Genomic DNA, 22,522 nt, shown 5'->3' with positions numbered 1-22,522 from the left:
TTCTTTGGTATTAGGAAGTATCTGGAATAGAATCCTTTCCCTTGTTGACAAGGAGGGACGGGTTCTATAGCATTTGATTGTAGAAGAAGGAATACTTCTTGTTGTAATTGAGTCAAATGGCTGGTTAGACTCCATGCCTGAAGGGGCGGGGAGTCTGGCGGAAGTGTTATAAAGTTGAGGTGGTAACCCTGTGCGATAATTGCTAGCACCCACTGATCTGAGGTGACCTGTTTCCAACGGTGTAAGAAGTGGTACAGACGACCTCCCACAGGGATGTGTGGAAGAGGGAGTTGGCTTGTGCTCAATACAGGGAAGTCAAAGGCCCGCCGCAGGCCCAGGAGGTGGGGCTACAGTAGGCCTTTGCTTTCGCGGCTGACGAGGCTGAGGCCTGTTAGAGGACCGTACAGGACGAGCCCTAGTTGACGGAGGGTAGTAGCGACGTGGTCGAAAGAACGACTTTTTAGAGTCCTTCTTTTGCGGTTGCTTGGAGGTCACCTCAGATGGGATAGACGAGAGTTGTTTCAACGTCTCATGGTGGTCTTTTAACTCTGCCACAATCTGTTGAATTTGTTCTCCAAACAAATTGTCGCCTAAGCAGGGTAAATCAGCAAGACGATCTTGGACCTCTGGGCGAAGGTTGGATGACTTTAACCAAGCCCAACGTCTGGCTGAGATGGCTGTGGCTGAAACCTTCGTGGAAGCATCGAATATATCGTAGGCAGTCCTAATCTCGTGCTTCCCTGCCTCAAATCCCTTGTGAAGAAGGGCTTGAAGTTGCGGTTGGTACTGGTCCGGTAACGTGTCAGCGTAGTCTTGCATCTGCTTAAGGATAGCTCTGTTGTATTGAGTCATATAGAGCTGATATGAAGCTATGCGTGAAATCAACATAGCTCCATGGTACACTTTTCGTCCCACACTATCCAGGAACTTGTTGTCCCTGGTAGGTGGGGTAGAAGAGTGTGGCTTAAGACGCTTGGCCTTCTTCTGCGCAGACTCAACTACAACAGAGCGATGATCCAGTTGAGGCTTTTGGAAACCTGGTGCTGACTGGACAAGGTATGTGGAGTCAGCTTTCTTATTAACTGGAGACACCGATGAAGGAGATTCCCAGTTTTTCTTGAGCAGATCCAAAAACACCTGGTGTATAGGGATGGAAGCGATGATTTTTGGAGCATCCAGAAATAGAAGTAGTTCCATCATCTGGTGTCTATCATCGGCTTCAGATTGTAACTGAAAAGGTACAACTTCTGACATCTCTTTTACAAAATTAATGAAAGAGAGATCCTCAGGAGGAGATCTTTTTCTACTCTCTGTAGGAGATGGCGGCGAAGGCAAATCTGTGTCAGAAGATGTATCATCATCATCACCCCAGGTATCGTAGGGATCATGTGGGGCTTGTAGCCCCGATGGACCTGGCTGAGGTTCTGAGGGCATCGATGGAAACCGAGGTGGAATCGGTGCCGTAGGTGGAATCAGAAATGGCATCGATGGCTTCGGTGCTGCCGATGGAATCGGTGCCTGGCGCGGAATCGATGGAGCCGAAGGATATATCGGTGGAGATATGCCAGGAGGTACCGATGGAACCACCCCGGAAGGGGGAATCCGAAACGGTGTTTCTCCTGCCGATGAGAATCCAGTCGGAGACGGTGGTGTTGTCGATGGCACTGGAATCACCGATGGAAGGGCCGTCATGAGCGCCTCCATACGGCTGAGTAGCGGTGCTAACGCTTGTACCAACGGCTCGGTGGTCGGTTCCCTCCTCGGTGGCGAAGCCGGTGCCGGTGTCGGTGCTGGGGGCGGCACTGGAACCGGTGCCGGAGACGGTGCCGATGGAGGTTGTAATTTCTTCATCGCCTTCTCGATGGCCTCCTGGACCAGCCGGTCCAGTTCTGCCCGGAGACCAGGGGTAACTATACCCGGCTCAACGGGAGAGGGAGGCTGAGGCAGGGCCGGAAGGACCACCGTAACCGGTGGGATCACGGCCCCCGCACCCCGGGAGGGTGAGGGTTTCCTCGATGCCGGCGAACGAGACGTGGAAGGTGTCCGGTCTGTTCGCGGCTTCTTTGTCGGTGGCTCGGCTTGAACAGAGGTCGATGGCTGTGGATCCTCGACAGGCCGAGACTTGTGCCGTCGATGGCGATGCTTTTCTTTCCGATCCCCTCGCCCATCCGGGGAAGGGACGGGAGTCGACGGCCGAGAAGCGATCGATGGCGGACGGTCACCGGAGGGTTGGCGATGATGGTACAACTTCGACGGTGCCGGTTCCGATGACGTCGATGCTATCGATGGCGTTGGGGTGGGTGCATGGAAGAGGAGCCCCATCTTCTCCATCCTGGCTTTGCGACCCTTGGGTGTCATTAAGGCACATTTGGTGCAAGTCAGGACATCATGCTCACTACCCAAACACATTACACAAACCCTGTGGGGGTCTGTGATGGACATAGTCCGGGTACAATCCGGACAACGGCGGAACCCCGTTGCCATGGCTGGAAGCCAAAATTTAGGCTGGGGATCGGTAAGTGCCAACAGGCCTCAAGGGCCAAAATCGACGGCAGTCGATGGAAGAAGGCAAAAAACTTACCGGGTTCCGAAAGATGACTAAAAAATTTGTCGAAGGGAGACCCCTGAGGGGCAAATTTTCTTAGGAAATTAATTTCCAGATTCCTGTCAGGAACGTGGTTAGAGAGCTCCTTTCACCGCGTGGCAACTGCTGCGCGGAAAAAAGAAGACTGAAGGGAGACCCCTGCTGGCTGCAGGGTCAGTGCCTTGCTGCGCATGCCCAGTAGGGGCCAGTCAAAGTTCTGTTTAAACTTTGACAGAAGTTTTCCGTGGTGGGCTCCATCCTCGATGTCACCCATTTGTGAGGACAACCATCCTGCTTGTCCTGTGAGAAAGAGATATCTTCTTCCTCTGAATCAACAGTGCCATAGGTTTTTGGGCATGACTTCCGAGTGAACCAATTGCAAAAGCTGGTAGCTAGAGATGTCTTCTTGTTTGGAACTGATGGTAGCATCAGCAGACAGCCAGGCTGGTAATTAGAGATATCTTCTTCTTCAGAATCAACAGTGCTGTAGTCTTTCAGCACGACTTCCGAGTGAGTAGATCATAACGGATACCTCAAATTTGTAGTCCAGGAAGACATTAAAGATGTAGAGCGCCACCTAGCTATGGCGCGCATAGCAACCGCTATGAAAACAGCAGATAATAGAAAACTGCTGGTGATGTTGATAAGATCCTCAAGAGAAGTGGTGGTGAAAAGAATCGTCCAAGGCACACTTCAAATTGTGATACAATAGTGGATCTTCAAATTTGCTGAATGGATTCCTCAGGTCTTCCACAAAACGTCTGCCACAAATCGTCCTGCCCCTGAGTCCTTCAGGGCAGAGGTTTGAACCGTCACTGGTTCAGGGATCACAGAGACTGAACGAGAGAGTGGAGGAGATATTGCTGTATAGCCCAAGAACAGTCCTCCCGCGGGACTCAGGCTTGTCCGTTTCCCGGACGAATAGGGCAGACAGAAACATCATGGCCTGGCTGACCACAGTACATGCACAAGCCGTTCTTCCTACTGCCACTCTGTGCAGGCTACTCCCATATTTCTCTTAAGGGTAGTAACTGTCGTTCTGTGCAGTTATCCCTAAACCTTATGATACCCATAAAAATTTCAGCTAGTGACATTTTTTTTACTGGGTGTTGAGCTTTTTTCAAAATTCAGATAGTGTTGCTTGTGCTTTTTCTCTTATGTCTGCGTATCAGTACCACAGACTATAAAAGTGGGGCCCTCTTAGTTGTCTGAATCCAATTTCCCTTTTCCCCCTGCGGTTGAAGCATCAAGGCTTTAAATGCAACTGAAACATTAAAAGAAATCCATACCACATTTACTTATTTATAAGCATTTGATATTCTACATTTTCCTAAAGGTAGGCCCAAGGTGGATTACATAAAGTAACAAGGCATTGAGTATATTGACTTCACTGCCAGGAAAAAATGTAGAAACTATTCTAAAGAACAAAATCACAGAAATATAGAAAGGCATGATTTAATAGGACACAACCAGCATGGATTTGCACAAGGGAATCTGATACATTTTTTTAAAGGGGTAAATGAACATGTAGATAATGGTGAGCTGGTGGATGTACTGTATTTGGATTTTCATAAGGTGTTTGACAAAGTCCCCCATAAGAGATCGTGAGAAAATTAAAAAGTCATAGGATAGGATACAATGTCCTACTGTGGACTTCAAACTGGTTAAAAGACAGGAATCAGAGTAGAATAAATATTCAGTTTTCTCAGTGGAAAAAAGTAACAGTAGAGTGCCTCAGGGATCTGGGACCAGTGCTTTTTAATATATTTACAAATGATCTGGAAAAGAGAATAATGAGTAAGATGATCAAATTTGCAGACGACACAAAATTAATGTGAGTTAAATTACAAGAGGATTGTAAGAGCGGCACTTCAACAGTAATGCAAGATAGGAGAGAAAGCCTGAAAATTGTCTTCACCCTCTCCTCTAACACAAATTTTCCCACTTCCCAGCAGCTCCAACTCTAATACTTCTCCTCTTCCATCTTTGCCCATCTCCCAGTGCTGATGCCCTCCTGTGTCAATTACCCCTCCTCATCAGCACAGTGGTGGCATATTTTAGGGTCCTGAAGGTGGGAGGATTTTTGAGGATGGATGAGAAACAAATGAACCTGGGTAGAGCAAAAGGTGAAGAGCATTAAAATGGGTGAGCATGATGAGGAAGATGACCAGCATTGGAAGGCAGGAAAGCACAAGGTGCATCACCAAGGTGGGGATAGTGCAATGGAAGGAGGAGTGTCACCAGGGGAGGAGATGACAAACATTAGGGGAGAGGGAGGAGCAGGAATCTGACAATGAATTGCTGGACACAAGGGAAAGAGCAGCCAGCAGCAGCCCCATCAGAACTAAGGCTTATTTGAATTAAAGCGCCCAATACACATTTGGTTGCAATCCCAATGACTGTCAGCAAAAGGTTTGCAAAAGTGATGCTCTTACATAAAGGAATAACAACTGCGGATATTTGTAAATCAACTGTAAATTTCTTATTTACAAGCGCTTCCCCACCCTTTTATTTTCACTTTCCAAAAATGGAATGAGAATTGGTTCCACCGACTATAAAAAAAAAAAAAAAGACTGTTAAGGGACGCGTCATTCGTAGGAGCGATTTCATTGGCTGAACGTCTTCTCGTTTATGGCACTGCGTCATTAGAGACGCAGCATACCGCCTCTGAGTAGAGCGAGCAGGGGAGAGGTTATTAGCTTGGGGTAGGGCACTAGGATAAGCGCGCGCATTGCCCTTAGTACCTTGGTGGCGGCGGGCTGCTGCTGGTCGCTTCCTGGTTTCTGAGATGCCTCCTCCAAGCTGTTGGCTAGGTGCGGGCGCAGAAGCTGGAAGAAGTCGGCTCGGAAGCTATAGGCGCGAGGGCGCTGTTGTTGCATATCCTGACCGCCCGGCGCCTCGGCGGGGCAGTACGGGTGAGCGGTGCGCAGGAAGGCGAGATGATCGAGCAGCCAGCCCGCTGTGTTCTTGCACAGTATTGACATGGCGACCTATCCCCTCCTCTTCCCAGCGTCTGCACTGAACGCGTTGTAGTCGGTGTTCGTCGAGAACAAGGAGGCAGCGGCCATTTGTCTCGCGATCACGCGTGGCTTCTGAGCAGGAGCGGGAGCAGACGTGTGCATCGGTAGTTCTTGCGCCCTCTGCTGGTCGCCGCTGCGCTACACGCCGGGACTGTGTTTCCCCAACCTCGGGTCGTCTGTCTGTTTTCAAATGTGGGCGATAGTGATTCTCTATGAGCTTAAAACAGTGTAATTTTCAACTCAAAACCCCTCCCACCAAAGGAAAATTCAGGACCGCTTACAAGTAAAAAATATAGTAGGAATCTGAATTACAATGTACGATAACATAAATAATCTTATACAAAAACAATGAATCTCTCCATCTTATAAACAATATTATAATACAGTGCAACGCCTGTACCCCCGCCAACACCCTTTCTCATAGGAGACTGGAAACAATAGCTTCCAACTAAACACAATGCCCGCTTTTCCATTTCCTTCCCCTTTTCGTATGCCCCTTGGGTGATACACTGGGGCATTAAATTTGCGCTAGCCTAAATGATATTGTAGAATAGGGTCAAAATGATTTCCACTTGAGGATATTCAGTCGAGTTCATCCTTTAGAATTTATAGTAGCCTTAAAATAATGATAGAGGTGCGGGGGGGCAGTACTTGATGAGCATCCCTAGGAACTTTTGAGTTGTGGTCACCCTGAGATTGCTGTTGATTTAGGAGCTGGCGAGGGGAAGAATGGAATAATATGTATGTTTTCTTTCTTCCACCCAGCACCTGCCCCCCCCCCCCCCTCCAGATATTATCCCAGTATATTTCTTTCTGCTTGACCTCAGCAGGCTCTTTGCTCCCAACCCCTATAAGTTACAGCTCCGTGATTTATGCATCCTCTACCCTTAGCTGAGTGAGGCCCAAGCCCTGGAATCACAGCTGCAGACTGAGTTTTGTGTGTTGTGCAGTCCCTCTCCAGTTTTTCCCCATATGCTGCTTGCTGTGTCTGCTCCAGACTTGCCACACTTCTGTTCTCTGCAAGCTTACAGCTCGATACAGTAAAGTGGGGCCGCGGTTACCCTGCTCCTAACCCGCTTTCTACTCACTTTTCTGCCGCGTTAGTCCAACCCGTGATACACTATCCCCTTTATCCCATTCTTACCGCCTCTTTAAATCCCCGGGTAACCCCTTCCGCACGTGGCATGTATATCAGATGTAAACGATCACATTAGCTATTCCCTCCCATACAGTAACGCGCGCCCCGACTATCGCTATTTTACCCTGCCGTTTTGCCGCGCGTTTAACCTGCTAACTTACCACCTACCCTTACCCCTGCGTTAGAGGCAGGGGTAATGGTAGACGGCAAACTTTCCCCCAAAAGAAACCGAAAATCCCCTCCTCCCGAAGCGGCTCAACATGTGGCAACTTACCTTTTGTTGCTTTTCAGCTCCTTCCCTTCTCTGCCGCCCTCCGGAGGGGGCAGCCGGCGGCGAAAGCGGCTCGCAGCGGTCCCCCCCCCATCCCCCCCCCCGCGCAGGACCAGGTTCTCCTGGCTCGGCAACAGCTAGGGCTCCATCGGCCCGTCGATTTGGGCGCTCCAGCCTAACCTCTGCACAGCTCCCAGACTTTGCCAAAAGATGGCACCCAACTTGCCTCCCCTCCCCTTACAGCGTCCATAAAATTTATCTAGCACGAGTCTGGAAACCCACCTTACTAGCCCTCCCCCCCTACACAGCACCTAGCAATCTGCCCAGTGTACCCCAATCTAACAATTCTCACTGTCCCCATTATCCAAAGTACGCCGAACACTACCATCACCTGCGATTCAACCTCCATCATCCAAACGTACTTCAGACCCGCAGTTCATTTCCTCCCCTACACATACCCTCCAAACGCACATAGACGGGCGTGCTTTCATTGGCCGGAGCTCCCGTCAATTTGGGTGCACCGGCCAATGAAAGCACATGGACGGGTGCGTCACGTGCGGTTTATGTAGAAAGACAATGCATGTTTGCAGTCCAAGGTGTGTAAGGCTCGTTCCCTGTACGTACCTGGATCAGTCCAGACAGTGGGTTATATCCCCCGACCAGCAGATGGAGTCAGAACAGAGTTTGAGAGCGTCAGCATATAGAGTAGTGCACCCTCTGCTGAAGCTCAGTATTCTTCTGACTCCAGCAGATGCGAGTGGGGGGATCCACTAGCTCCCCCAGATTGACAGGGTTTCTTCATTTTTAGTTATTTCTTTCTTTTTCTCCACAGTATTTCCCTGTCTTATGTTTCTCTTCATTTTGGATCCTTAAAGTTTAAAAAAAAAAAAAAAAAAAAAGTTTTCAATTTTTGAGGAGGCGTGTGTCTGTGGCTTTGCCTTCTCTATTCTGTACTCCTTTCCTCTTCCTTTGGGGTAAGTGGAAGTTTTTTGAGTTTCTTTCTCCACAGGTTTGCTTCTTTTTGGTGGTGCCCCGTGGATGCCGGTGGTTCCGAACGCTCCACGCGTCGTTGGGGGTCCCGCGGTTCGCAAGCTCCGCCCGTGGGTGTGTGCTCAACTAAAACGGGGGTTTTCCCCCGCAGTTACTGGACCCCTTCGGCGGGTTGTTAGGGCCATTTCCAGGCCCCCCCGTGGCACTAGCTCGTCTTTGGGCCCCCCCCCCGAGGCTTTTCTTTTTCCCAGTGCTGACATGCCGCGGTCCTCGAGGTGTGAGGCCTGCGGCGAGCCGGGAAATCAATTTCTGAGGGAGGGGCTTTGTGAGCGGTGCTTCCCTGACAGGGAAGGCACCCTGCAGTCCTCCGGTGCGATTTCGGACCTGCCTCCTCCTCAGCCCGGGTGGTGCGGGCCGGCCACGACGCCGCCTTTGGCGGGAACGGCGGCCATTTTAGGGGGTCAGCGTGAGACGGACTCGCTCTCAGATGCAGACAGGATTGGTTGCACTGGCTCTCAACAGGCTTTGCCCCCAGCGGGAGATTTGCCCGACCGGGGCTCCCAGGACTGTCTCCCCCCAGGGATTCCAATCAGCTCTCCGTTTTTTTCACCTGACTTTATTCTGGCAATGCTCATGGCTTATTTGCAGGGTATGGGAGCGCAGGCCCCTAATCCCCTGGGGGCCCCTCCCCCCAAGGTTCCTAAACTTGCTGTTGGTCTCACTGCCTCGTCCGTTACGCCTGGATCCCTGCCGGGTCCCTTTCCCGTGCCACCCCGGCGTACCACGGGGGCGGGTTCGCCGGTGAGAGACGTCTCCCCGGAACCCCCGGAGGCGCATCCGGATGGACATACGGAGGGGGACGACCCTCGAGCCCTACGGATTTTTCAAAAAGAAGAGCTGGATGAACTCATCCACCACATTAATTCAGGAGCTGGACCTCGACCCACCTCCAGATCCGCCGATCCCTGTGGCTCCTGCCGTCGCCACCTCGTCTCGCAAAGGAGATCCAGTACTTGCCGCCCTCTGTCCTAGAGCAAGGGCTTTCCCTATTCATGAGTCCTTCCTACAGCTTCTCACCAGGGAGTGGGACACTCCCGAGGCATCCTTGAAAGTCACACGTGCCATGGAAAAGCTATACCCGCTCCCTGAGGATTTTTTGGATCTTATCAAGGTTCCCAAGGTGGACTCAGCGGTGTCGGCAGTGACCAAGAGGACAACCATCCCGGTCACGGGGGGAACGGCCCTGCGGGATACGCAGGACCGTAAACTAGAGACCTTCCTCAAGAGGGTCTTCAAAGTCTCCGCCCTGGGTATGCGGGCCGTGATGTGCAGTTCGCTCGCGCAAAGGGCCAGCTTACTCTGGGTACAGCAGCTTCTCACCTCTCAGGAATTGTCCCCCGAAGAGGCCGCCCAGGCGGACCGGCTGGAATCTGCCATAGCATACGGGGCGGATGCCCTGTATGATCTTTTTCGCGTAATGGCGAGGTCCATGGTTTCGGTTGTAGCAGCCCGACGGCTCTTGTGGCTTCGCAACTGGGCAGCGGATGCTTCCTCCAAGTCGAGCCTTGGCTCCCTCCCCTTTCGGGGAAAGTTCTTATTTGGAGAGGACCTGGATCAGATTATCAAGTCCCTGGGGGAAAATTCGGTGCATCGGCTGCCGGAGGATAGACAGCGTTCCTTCAGATCATTTTCTTCCGGTAGAACCAGGGCCAGGGCACAGCGACGTTATAGGTCTTACCGACAGTCCGCTTCCCGGACACAGCAGACAAGACCCCAGCCTTGGTCTCGTTCCTTTCGTGGGCAGAGGCCCGCGAGAGAGGATCCAGGGCAGGGAATTCCGCCCACAAAGTCATCCCAATGATGCCAAAGGAGTCCACTTCTCACCTCCCTGGATCGGAGGTTGCCTCATGGACTTCTACGAGGAGTGGGCAGTTATCTCCACGGACCAGTGGGTGCTGGACACCATAAGAGGCGGTTACACCTTGGAATTTGTCCGCCCCCCCCCCCCCCCCCCCCCCCCGAGGGACCGGTTCATCTTCTCCCCCTGCGGTTCGGATCTCAAGAGGATAGCGGTTCAACAAACACTAGACCGACTGCAGGAAATAGGGACCATCGTTCCCGTCCCCTTTGACGAGGTGGGCTTGGGCCACTATTCCATTTACTTCATCGTTCCCAAAAAGGACGGTTCCTTTCGCCCCATCCTGGACTTGAAGGAGGTAAACAAGACCCTCAGGATCACCCGGTTCCGTATGGAGACTCTCCGATCAGTGATTGCCGCAGTGCACAAGGGAGAATTCCTCGCTTCACTGGACCTCTCAGAAGCATACTTGCACATTCCCATCCTGCCGGCTCACTGGCGGTATCTTTGCTTCAAGATTCTCGGTCAACACTTTCAGTTCAAGGCGCTTCCCTTCGGTTTGGCGACCACACCTCGGACCTTCACAAAGATCATGGTAGTGGTGGCGGCGGCCCTCCGCAAGGAGGGTATCCTAGTACATCCGTACCTAGACGACTGGCTGATTCGAGCGAAGTCCTTCTCACATGGTCAGACCTCAGTGGCCAGAGTAGTACAATTCCTACGCTCTCTGGGCTGGGTGGTGAACCTTCCAAAGAGTTCCCTTGTGCCCTCGCAACACCTGGATTTCTTAGGGGCAAGCTTCGATACCCGGCGGGGGATGGTGTTCCTGCGCCAGGACAAGGCGCAAGCCCTGAGAGAGCACGTGTCTCGGTTTTCGGCTCTGGAAGAACCAACCGCCTGGAATTATCTGCAGCTCCTGGGAGTAATGGCCTCCACCATCGACATGGTACCCTGGGCGTTTGCACACCTGCGTCCCCTGCAGGGGTCCCTACTATCCCGCTGGAAACCAGTCTCCCAGGAGTATCAGGTGATCCTGCCGCTCCCACCATTAGCCAGGAAAAGCCTGGATTGGTGGCTTGTGCCCTCGCATCTGGCTCGGGGAGTCTCGCTCGAGGTTCCCAATTGGGTGGTGGTGACCACCGATGCCAGTCTCGCGGGATGGGGCGCCGTCTGCGAAAGAAGCGCCACTCAAGGGACTTGGACGCCAGAAGAGGCAAAGTGGCCGATCAATCGCCTAGAAACGAGAGCCGTGCGTTTCGCTCTCCAGCGTTTTCTTCCCCTGGTGCGACACAGGGAGGTGAGGATCCTCTCGGACAACGCCACCACCGTGGCCTACATCAATCGGCAAGGGGGGACAAGAAGCAAGCATGTCTCCCTCGAGTCTACTCCCCTGATGGAGTGGGCGGAGAGCAATCTCGTCCGGATAGCGGCCTCTCACATCGCCGGGGTGGACAACGTTCAGGCAGACTTCCTGAGTCGTCAACAGCTAGACCCCGGCGAGTGGGCTCTCTCTGACGAGGCAATGCATCTCATCATCCGTCGTTGGGGGACTCCATGCCTCGATCTAATGGCGACCTTTCTCAACGCCAAGGCTCCACGCTTCTTCAGCTGCAGAAGAGAGCGTGGCGCGGAGGGGGTGGATGCCCTCGCCCTTCTGTGGCCGTCGGATCAACTGCTCTATGTGTTTCCTCCTTGGCCTCTGGTCGGCAAGGTTCTCCGAAGGTTAGAACATCATCGAGGGACTGTAATTCTCGTCGCCCCGGAATGGCCCCGTCGGCCATGGTTCGCAGATCTACTTCAGATGACGGTGGACGGCCCACTTCGCCTGTCCCATCTTCCTCATCATCTGCGCCAGGGTCCGGTATTTTTCGAGCGGGCAGAACTCTTCTGTCTTGCGGCCTGGCTTTTGAACGGCGCTGTCTCCGCCACAGAGGCTACCCGAAGACAGTGATCTCAACGATGCTTCGTTCCCTCAAGCCTTCGACCTCGAACGCAAGCCTTCGACCTCAAACTCAAGCCTTCGACCTCGAACGCAAGCCGTCGCTTGCGTTCGAGTTTGGAAGGTCTTCGAAGCATGGTGTTCCGACCGCGGAGTCCAAACCATGGAGGCGACTGTCCCGCTGATCCTTCATTTCCTACAGGATGGTCTGGATAAGGGTCTCGCCTATAATTCACTCCAGGTTCAGGTGGCGGCCTTGAATGTCTTGGTACAGAAGGACTGCTCTCTACCCCTTCAGCCGGATAGTGCACGTTTTCTGAAGGGTGCCAAACACCTGCGGCCACCGGTCAGGGATCCTTTCCCTTCTTGGAGCCTCAACTTGGTGCTGCGCACGCTGTCGGGCCCTCCTTTTGAACCCCTGAGGGGGTCCTCCCTCAAGGACCTGACCCTCAAGACGGTTTTCCTGGTAGCCATCTCTTCTGCTCGCCGGATTTCAGAACTTCAAGCCTTGTCCTGCCGAGACCCTTATCTGCGTTTCTCCGACTCCGGGGTTTCCCTTCGTACGGTGCCATCCTTCCTACCAAAGGTGGTCTCGGCCTTCCACGTCAGTCAAACGGTGGAGCTTCCAGCGTTTGCTCCAGAGGAACCCCGGTCTCTCCGGCTCCTGGACGTCAAGCGTGTACTGCTCCGCTACCTGGAGGTTACCAATGACTTCCGGGTATCTGATCATTTGTTTGTCCTCTGGTCAGGACCGAGGAGAGGTTCTCAGGCATCCAAGACGACTATTGCTCGCTGGATAACGGACGCCATCTCTTCCGCTTACATTGCAGTGGGGCGGGTGCCGCCTCGCAGCGTCTCGGCTCATTCCACGCGATCCCAAGCGGCGTCCTGGGCGGAATCTCGCTCTGTTTCCTCCCAGGAAATCTGCCGTGCGGCGACATGGAAGTCGTTGCACACTTTTTCCAGACATTACAGACTACACTTGGCGCCTCAGTGCACGGGTTCTTTTGGCGATCAGGTTCTCCGAGCAGGTCTATCAGGACCCCACCCGGTTTAGGGAAGCTTGGGTACATCCCACTGTCTGGACTGATCCAGGTACGTACAGGGAAAAGAAAATTATTCCTTACCTGCTAATTTTCGTTCCTGTAGTACCATGGATCAGTCCAGACGCCCGCCACTAGGGGTTTCATTAGGTCCTGCTCGGATTCTTCCAGGTATCTTTCATTCTGTTTGTCTCTGATTATTGTTACTGTTCACAGCTCCTCACAAGTTGACTGTTGCTGGTCCCGTTGACCGTTTGTTTACTTATATCTTTCTCTGTTCCTCTTTGGGAACGGTTCTGGATCCAAAATGTGTGTTTTTTGATTTTGGGCTTTGCTATGCGTAATACTGAGCTCCAGCAGAGGGTGCACTACTCTATATGCTGACGCTCTCATACTCTGTTCTGACTCCATCTGCTGGTCGGGGGATATTACCTGGAAAGGACTTGATGTCAGTGATCCATTCGGATCCCTTGGCTCATGGTTCTCTAGTTTAGGTTTAGGATTCAAAATTCTAATTGGCTCCATGTGTACGATTGCCTTACTTGGGCTAGTTGTCTGCCTCTGCTTACCATGCCTCTGTATCTGCCTACGAAGATGCCGCGATCAAGTCTCTGAAATGCTGATAACACAGACCAGCACTCGGATCATGCTCAATCAAGCTGAAACCTTGAACCTGATGCTCCTGGATTCTAATGATGATATTGAACCATTCCCCACCACCTATAACGACTATCTGTGAAAAACGAGCATATTGGCACCATGAAGGGTAAAGTCTCTAGCCAGTAAGGATTAGCCTTAACTAGGCGGGACAACCTAAGACAAGCAATATGCGACGCAGATAGGTATGAAGGGTTCCTAGGTGTCACCCTTCAAAGGGTGAAATGTAGAATAGTGAATTGCATATATCCTGCACATGTGTCACTGGCACTATGAAACACTATGATAACTAAGCTTACCAGAGAATTATCCAGCACAGATGACATCATTATTGGGAGGACGGAACTAACTTTGGCTTATTCCCTACTACTGATAACAGGAGGCTTCACCCACAGTGAGAGCACACGCACACATGCTAAAATGTATTGATTGGCTATAAGGTAAATGGGTTGGCTTTTGCAGACATTCTGTGATAGGCTGATGGAATCCCTTATAAGGCTGAGCACGCACGTCAGATCTTTGAGCAAGCTTAGACTTAAAATTCCACTTGTTTTGTGTTGCTTCTCCATGGGGACCCACGCTTTCCCCCATTAATAAGTCTTTTAAACTATTTGAAGCTGGTATTCATTGAATTAGTCAGAGGTTACCAATTTAACAGGACGCATATGAGCAAAAGCCCAGGGGACAAGGTCGATGGTGGAAGCCATGGATCCCAGGACTTGAAGATAATCCCAGGTAGTCGGAGAAGGTAGCGTGATCAGATTCTGGACCTGATCGATCAGCTGGAGGGCGCGAGCCCATGGTAAGAAGACCTTGCCTACTCGGGTGTCGAAGTGGGCTCCCAGGAATTCCAACTCCTGGGAGGGCTGAAGCTTGCTCTTGGAAAAGTTCACTATCCACCTGAGGGAGGCAAGGAGCTCCAAGACGTGATCCACCACCCGTTGGCAAGAGGCCTCCGACTTGGCCCTGATGAGCCAATCGTCCAGATAGGGGTGGACGAGAATCCCTTCCTGGCGCAGAGCCGCCGCTACCACTACCATGACCTTCATAAAGGTGCGAGGAGCGGTCGCGAGGCCGAAGGGGACAGCTCGAAACTGGAAGTCCTGGTTGAGGATGTGGAACCGGAGATACTTCTGGTAGTCGCGGTGGATGTGAATGTGGAAGTACGCTTCTGCGAGATCGAGAGAAGCAAGGTACTCTCCGGGGCGGACCACCGCAATGACCGCACGCAGGGTTTCCATGCGGAAGTGGGGGATCTTGAGGGCCCGATTGACCCTCTTGAGGTCCAGAATGGGGCGGAAGGACCCGTCCTTTTTGGGCACGGTGAAGTAAATAGAATACTGGCCTGCGCCAATCTCCTTTTCCGGAACTGGGACCACCGCTCTCAGATCCAGGAGTTTGGAGAGAGTCTGGACCACCGCGTCCCTCTTGGCCCGTCCGCAAGGCTAGAAAAGAAAGAGATCCGTCAGGTCCCTGACGAGCTTGAAAGCATACCCGTCTTTGATAATGTCAAGGACCCACTGCACGAAGGCATCCATTGATGAAACGACAGTGAAAATAACATCGCTTAAGGAACAGATCATTCAAGAATTTTCAGCGGAACATCTTCAAGAAATTATAGATAAAAACAACAACAAACTAGATGAATTCAAAACTTCAGTAAAGCAATTAAAACTCAAGACCCTCAAAAGGGATGAAGAAGACTACGCAACTAATAATGTATACCGCTGGCTTAACAAAGAAGATAACCAGTCCGGCAGAAAAGTCTATTTTGAAGATTCTGAAGGAAGCGGATCCAATGAATCCGATGAGGGTGAGACCGCTAGATATGTGAAGAAAGGCCCACAATCACAGCCTTCTTTAGGACGAGGCCGACGAGGGAGGTGGCAACGCTCGACCCAGCGCAAACCATACCGGACAGACCCTGTCACACAAGCGTATACACACCGAGACCATCGCAACGAGACATCAGCTTACCCGCAGGAGGGGCCCCAAACACGATCGAGGACCCGGTACGATCCACAATTATAAATATATCTCAGCACAGCCTTACTGAAGCACAAGAGCAAGTGCTCAATCTGGGGCTATCTTTTGTTCCATATCAACGACACGATCCATTTCAAAGCCGGATCATGTTAACAAAATTCATTAGGAAACTTCAAATTAAACTTTATTGCACGACTAATGAAATCCCAAGTGACAATTTGTCTATAGTCAGAGGCAAGTCCAAATGGACACCTCCGGGTCCCTTGGATCATCACATTAGCACATTTCGAGACCTCATTTTAAAGGATATTGAAGTCTTTGAAAATATCAAAACCCACCCTTACATCAACTTTTCCCACCACGATCGTCAAGCATTACGATCTTTAGCCTCAGATCCGGAGATTATTATTAAACCAGCGGATAAGGGGGGCAGCATTGTCATGATGAATCGGGACCAGTACATATCAAAACTAACAACTCACTTAGCAGATTCGAAATATTACAGAATTTTACAAGAAGATCCTACCACAGAATTTTCTCACACCATTGAGATGCTGTTAGAAGAGCAAGTGACGCCCTTCCTTACCCGCAAAGAGAGAAATTTTCTATTTCAGCAACACCCACGTATCCCCTTAATGTACGGGGTACCTAAAGTTCATAAATCAATAACAGACCCCCCGTTGAGACCCATCGTATCGAGTAACGGATCCCTTTTGGAACCACTAGCCATTTTTCTCGATAAATTTCTCAAACCTCATGTTCAAAAAATGAGGGCATATGTCCAAGATTCAACGGCCATCCTTAACAAATTGGCAGATTATTCAACTTTACCAGATCCTACCATTCTAGTCACGATGGATGTCGTCTCATTATACACTAATGTGTCGCATTCTACAGCCCTACTTACTATTGAAGAAACTTTGAAAAATAATATGGAAGGCTCCAGAATTCCATTCTGGTTCTTATTTGAAATAGCTAAACTAGTTATTCAAAATAACTATTTCTCTTTCAACACCCAATTTTACCTTCAAACCCATGGCATAGCAATGGGGTCCTCGGCAGCCCCCTCTATTGCCAATCTCGTCATGGACAGACTTGAAAGATTACATATTTACAGTTCGGGCTGGTTTAATGCTGTCTCACTCTGGATCCGTTATATAGACGATCTCCTTATTCTCTGGGACCAAGATTTGGCATTGCTTCAAGAATTCATCACTTGGATAAATACAGTGGACCAGGACCTACAATTCACTACACAGTACAGCAACACACATATATCATTTTTGGATATATCAATTACTGTTCAGAATCAGCAATTACACACTTCCATTCATCGTAAGGAAACTGAAAGAAACAATTTACTTAGATACCATAGTTTTCACCCGAGAGCATTCCGGTCAGTCAATTTTTCAGACTCAGACGTTTGTGTTCATCGGATAGAGACTTCAAATTACAAGCAGGCAGACTTGCGGAAAGGTTTTTTTCGAGAGGATACCCTTACAGTGCAGTATACAAAGCTTTTAAAAGAGCATGGCATTCACCGAGGACAGCCTTGTTGCAGTACAAAACACGGCCCCCTGTTACAACTGATATCTGTGTACTTACACACATGGATAAATCTTATCTAATTATGCAAAGTATAAAAAAACACTGGCACATTTTACAACTGCATCACATCTTTTCTGAATACCCACTCTTTGCATACCAACGCAGCAAGAACTTAAAGGATTCTGTTGTGCATGCAGCTGTCACTTTGCAGCACCCGATAAGACAGCAAGGCAGTCATCGTTGCTGTGGTAACTGCGAAATGTGTTCGATCACCATAGAGGGATCTTCATGGAAACATCCACGCACAGGTCACATCTATCATAAAAATTCAGAGACATCTTGTAATTCCACGTCCGTGGTATACCTCATAGAATGTCCCTGTCAACTAACATATGTTGGACGCACGAGTAGAAAAATCAAAACGCGGCTTTTTGAACACCGCAGCTGCTTAAACACAGAGAACCTGGAAGCACCGATGGTAGACCACTGTATTGCAACTGGCCATACGTTTGATCAATTATGATGGACCATTCTTGAACAAATTTTACCCAGTCCACGTGGAGGAGACATCAAACAAGTACTCAACTTCCGGGAACAGTGGTGGATTTTCACTTTAATGTCCGCAATACCCTTTGGTCTCAATGACTCAGTTGAATGGGCATCGCTCATCTAGTTCTTGTTCTAGCTAAATTGGTTTGACGTCACTATCACTTGTTCCCGCCCATAGCGGTAGGTATATAATCAGCACTTTAAAATGGCGGATCCTGCTGCCAAAATATCGCTGCAGCCAAGTAGCAGAAGAAGTGGGCAGTCTGGAAAATAGTAAGTTATGGCAGCTAACAGCTTGAATTTTGTCTGTCTTGAATATGGGATGCATTATCTCTGTTTTATCACATTGTAGCACTGGCACACTGCGGCCCCTGAAGAAGGTTCCCCAGAAACACGAGCCATGTCGGGCCAACACGCCAGTACCAAGTCCCCGACTGCAAACCATGCTACGATAAGTGTTTATCCTTTTTACTGCCTATAACACTTTGTAACTGACAAGACGTTGTCGGTACTTTGATCACCTAGAGAGACCTATGATTATAATTTGAGACGGTGCACGCAGAGTTTATCACCGCACTATTGAACTACTGGCATTTAGGGACTAATTCACTAGTACCCTGCCATAGCATATATGAGGTCTCATTACCTAACAAACAGGCTACGGCAAATATTGATGGTATAATATGATGTTTTAAATAATTGACACAAGATTGCATCATAAATTCAACAGTCTTATATTTATCGTTGCTAAGGAGGCAGCATTATGAAAGGATTGCATAAGCCTGTTTACATTGGTATCAACCCTGGCCCCTATCAGGACTATGCCAAAGTTTAGCCAGGAAGAACAGGCAAAACTCACTGAGATTGGGGCAGTTCAGAAAGAAGCGGGGGCCTGGCTCCTCCCCGACGGGCGCCAGATGCTAAATAAGCCACTGGTAAAGGAAATTATGGCAATCCTTCACCAGGGGAGCCATTGGGGAGCTCAAGCTCTTTGTGATGCAGTCCTTAGAAAATACGGTTGCATAGGTATTTACACAGTGGTTAAACAAATATGTGAGAGGTGCCCCATATGTCAGAAAATCAATAGGAGAATTTTGAGAAAAACAGCTCTGGGAGGAAGGATCCAGGCCTAAGGACTTTTCAGAGTATACAAATAGATTTTACTGAACTGCCCCCATCCAAGAGACTCAAATTCCTTTTAGTAATAGTTGACCATCTTACTGGATGGGTCAAGGCTTTCCCTATGGCATCTGCCACGGCTAAGGAGGTAATGACGGTCCTCCTGGAACAAATTATCCCAAGATATGGATTGGTTGAGCACATTGATTCAGATCAGGGGAACCACTTCACTTCCAAGGTTCTACAAGGAGTTATGGAAGGGCTGGGGCTCAACTAGCACTTTCACACTCCCTGGCACCCACAATTCTCGGGGAGGGTGGAAAGGATGAACCAGATCCTAAAACAACAAATTTCCAAAATTATCTTAGAAACAAGATGCCCTGGATTAAGTGCTTGCCCCTGGCATTGCTACGGGTAAGGACTCACCCCAGAAAGGATTTGGGAATATCCCCCTATGAGATGATGTTTGGATTGCCCTACCTGGGAGGGCCTGGGGAAATACCAGTATTTGAAACCAAGGACCTGTTTCTAAAGAATTATATACTGGCATTGTCTTCTTCTTTCTCATTTAAGGGAAAAAGGGCTGCTGGCTCAGACCTTTCCTCTGGACTTTGTGGTATACCGGTTCTGGCCTGGAGACTGGGTGCTGATAAAAGTGTGGAAGGAGTCCAAGTTACAGCCAAAGTGGGAAGGACCATTCCAAATCCTTCTGACCACAGAAACGGCAGTGTGGACTGTTGAGAAAGGGTGGACCCATCATTCTTGAGTCAAGGGACCCATGGAGCCACCTGCAGTTCCTCCTCAGTGTTATGAACCTGCCACGGAGCTAACCCCCACGAGTAGGCACTGCTCACCTTGCTGCTTCTTCACCCGATGCGGCATGGACGCCGCCGACTTCGGGCCTTCCGGTGCGGCTGGAGCCACGGACTTGAGTTCTCTCGCGGTCTGGAGGCCGCTCCTGGTATTGTTCTTCACCGTGGCCGGAGCCACGGACTTGTCTGCCCTTCCATGCGGCACGGAGCCGCCGCCGTCGCCGTCATCTTCATCCTCCGGGGCTGAAGGCCGCAAGCCCCGGGCTGGAGTAGCGGCTGGAGCCGCCCTCGGGGCTTCCTGCAGTGGCAGGAGCCTCTGCTGACATTGAGGCCTGCTTTCTAGCTCAGCCCTGCTGTTCCGGCGTCTACGTCTGTGCAGGCCGCTGTCCACGGTCCTGCACAGTTCCTGTTTCCTCTTCCTAGGTGCGCAGCTGCGCTTCTCTGCTGTATTTAAAGGGCCAGCCACAGGAAGTGTGCTGGTCCCACCTATGGACTGATTTCCTGTGCTAGCCCTATAAAAGGGCTGTCTTCACACTACGTCTTGGCCTTGCATCGGAGTTACTTCACTCTGGAGGCTCCTGCCTGCCAGAGCTCAGTCAGGTCTTCTTCGTGGAGCTCCTCATTGTCTCGTCTTCTCGTCATGCCATGTCTTCGTGCCTGATGTCCTCGTCCTGGTGTTTCGTCTCTTGGTGTTTCGCCTCCTGGTGTCCTGCCTTTCTTGGTGTACACTTCAGCGCTCTTGAGCCTTCTGGTCCTGTCAGGCTTTGCTCCCTTGGACAGTGTGTTTCCCGAGTTTGGAGTGGCCTGCAGGTGGAATTCGTTCCTGTGCTCCTGAGCCGTCATGTCCTGCCAGCCTTTGTGGTGCTTCGGACGACATCTGGCTCCTTCGTCGGAGTCCCACCTCGACTGGATTCTTCCCTGCGCTCGTCCCGCTCTCCGCGTAGTCCGTGACCAGCCTCCTCGGGCTGTGTAGGGCGTGCAGTGGGACAGGGTGGTCCGTGACCAGCCCATTGGGTCCGCCCATGAAGGTGGGCTGAGTAGGGCGCCCTGAGAGACAGTGCCAATGTCCTCCTACCCAGCTTCTCGTCTCGTCTGGACTTCGTCAAGTTCCTCGTCATGTCTCTGATGTCGTCGCATCGACCCTGGTCCGGGATGTCTTTGCATCAGCCTTGGTGTCATGTCTTCAACAGTCCTGGTGTCATGTCTTCAATAGCCCTGGTGTCATGTCTTCAACAACCCTCGTCTGTGATGCCATTGCATCAACCTTGGTGTCATGTCTTCATGTCAAGGCCCGTCTGCCCTCATCCTCAGGCCAGGCCTGCTGCTCCATGCCGATCCAAGTGGCAGGTCTGAAAGGGCTCGGAATGTTCGGAGGACCATTCAACTTCCAACATCATGTTGTTGGCCTTGGGAGCTTGCAGGCCTGGCAGAGGGTAAGACCGTCTGCCATGCTGGAATACCCCGTCAACCCTCGGTTCGGCCCTGGATCCGTCTGGGGTTGGGTTGAGGCCCAAGGGCACACTAAAACACCCATTACGTAACAGAATGCAAGGCCTTCCGAGGCTTACGTAACAGAATGCAAGGCCTTTCGAGGCCCCTACATTACAGAATGCAAGGCCTTCAGCGGCCGTTCCGACCGCTACATAACACTCAATGGACAGTGACAAGCACAGACAATCCGTTTAAGATAAGAATTACCAGAAAAGACTGGAAATCTTGCATGAACAGTTATACTTTGAATAATCCTTTGGGCTGGGATCCCGGCCCGGATGATAACCCTGTTTGGGACCCCACACCAGATTTAACGTACTGTGTGAACCATTGTTGAACATATGGATTACGGGACCAGGAACATTTATAGTGTGGGAGGGGGATTTTTACTGATTAAGGGTAATAAGAATTGAACAAGGGGATATGTCATTAATCAGACCTAACACAGGGGAGTTACATCTTGGTACACACATATGAGGACCTAGGAGGTAGAAGGTGTCTGTGGTATTTCTTAAGGAAAAGGGGGAACAGAACCCTCAAAAACTTTGAACTAATTTATATAGGTGAATCTCTGGCTCCCGCATTGGGAGCCATAAGCCAGTATTTTCCTTGAAAAATCTGCTTTAGTCCTCAAATTCTATGAGGTCAGGAGAATTAGAAATTGAGATATTGGTATCATTGCTTATTATAGGACTAATTGTCTTTTGCTGGGTATACAGAGAAAGGTTGTACGGGATGAGGAAAGAGGATGTGGTGGTATATTCTGTGCTGGATGACTATTAGAATTGACCCAGGAGAGTACCAGTATGGAGAGCGACTCATGTGGGAATAAGGAAAGAGAGGCCTGTAACGTTTCAAATATACATTGAGAATGTAACTGAACCCCAAGTGGTGAGATTTAATAGCTGTACACTAGTAGACCTGGAATTTGCATACTCAGCACCAATACACTAGGGAAGACAAATATCTTTGCCCAGAGAAGGACTGTTCATACTGGTCTGAAGTTTACTGAACCACAGAACCAGGTGGGTGGACAACATCAGAGATCCCCCCACCACTCACAAATGAAAAGTATGATTTCAGTGTTTAAGGGATCATTTAAAACTGACTGCACCAACCAAGGGTGCAATCCAGAGTATATGACAATCAAAGCAGTCTACTGGTTTGAAGAGATAAGGGGGGTAAATTACTGGAACTCGATTAATGGTTCTAGGTTTGGGATGGGGGTAGCAGTAAACGAAAAGCATCCAACAGCCTGCTGCTTTCAAATCCTTGTTAAGAATTCGCCTGCCCCAAGAGTAATCTCCACGGTTATGCCTGCCTCCGCCCCCCCCCCCCCCCGACCGACGCTAAGATGGTAAAAGTAGTAGCTGTCAATGATTTAAGAAAGACCTTTGAAATAGAAACAGGATATGAGGAGGTAAATGCCTGGGAAGAATGGATAAAATATACTGTAAAAACCCTGAACACAAGCAACTGTAATGCATATGCTTCTGGGAGACTCACTACACAGAGAG

The 22,522-nt window shown here is 50.3% G+C and overlaps 1 protein-coding gene across 4 annotated transcripts in view; it reads right to left on the bottom strand.

Moving 5' to 3' along the window:
• Window positions 1-5,802, bottom strand: part of METTL4 (methyltransferase like 4) — an 86,092-nt gene extending 80,290 nt beyond the window's left edge. For 2 of the 4 annotated variants that reach the window (XM_029591087.1, XM_029591085.1), the window contains exon 1: window positions 5,329-5,802. In XM_029591087.1, the coding sequence (XP_029446947.1) occupies window positions 5,329-5,568 (240 nt within the window). In that variant the 5' untranslated portion in view covers window positions 5,569-5,802. The remainder of the gene's footprint in view (window positions 1-5,328) is intronic. The other 2 variants (XM_029591084.1, XM_029591086.1) reach the window with 2 other exon arrangements.
• Between the last annotated feature and the right edge of the window lie 16,720 nt (window positions 5,803-22,522).

Source organism: Rhinatrema bivittatum, chromosome 2 (genome assembly GCF_901001135.1).
Source record: "Rhinatrema bivittatum chromosome 2, aRhiBiv1.1, whole genome shotgun sequence".
In the NCBI taxonomy this organism is placed as follows: Eukaryota; Metazoa; Chordata; class Amphibia; order Gymnophiona; family Rhinatrematidae; genus Rhinatrema; species Rhinatrema bivittatum.
The sequence above is the reverse complement of the archived record's forward strand: the minus strand, read 5'-3'. Positions and strand labels throughout refer to the sequence as shown.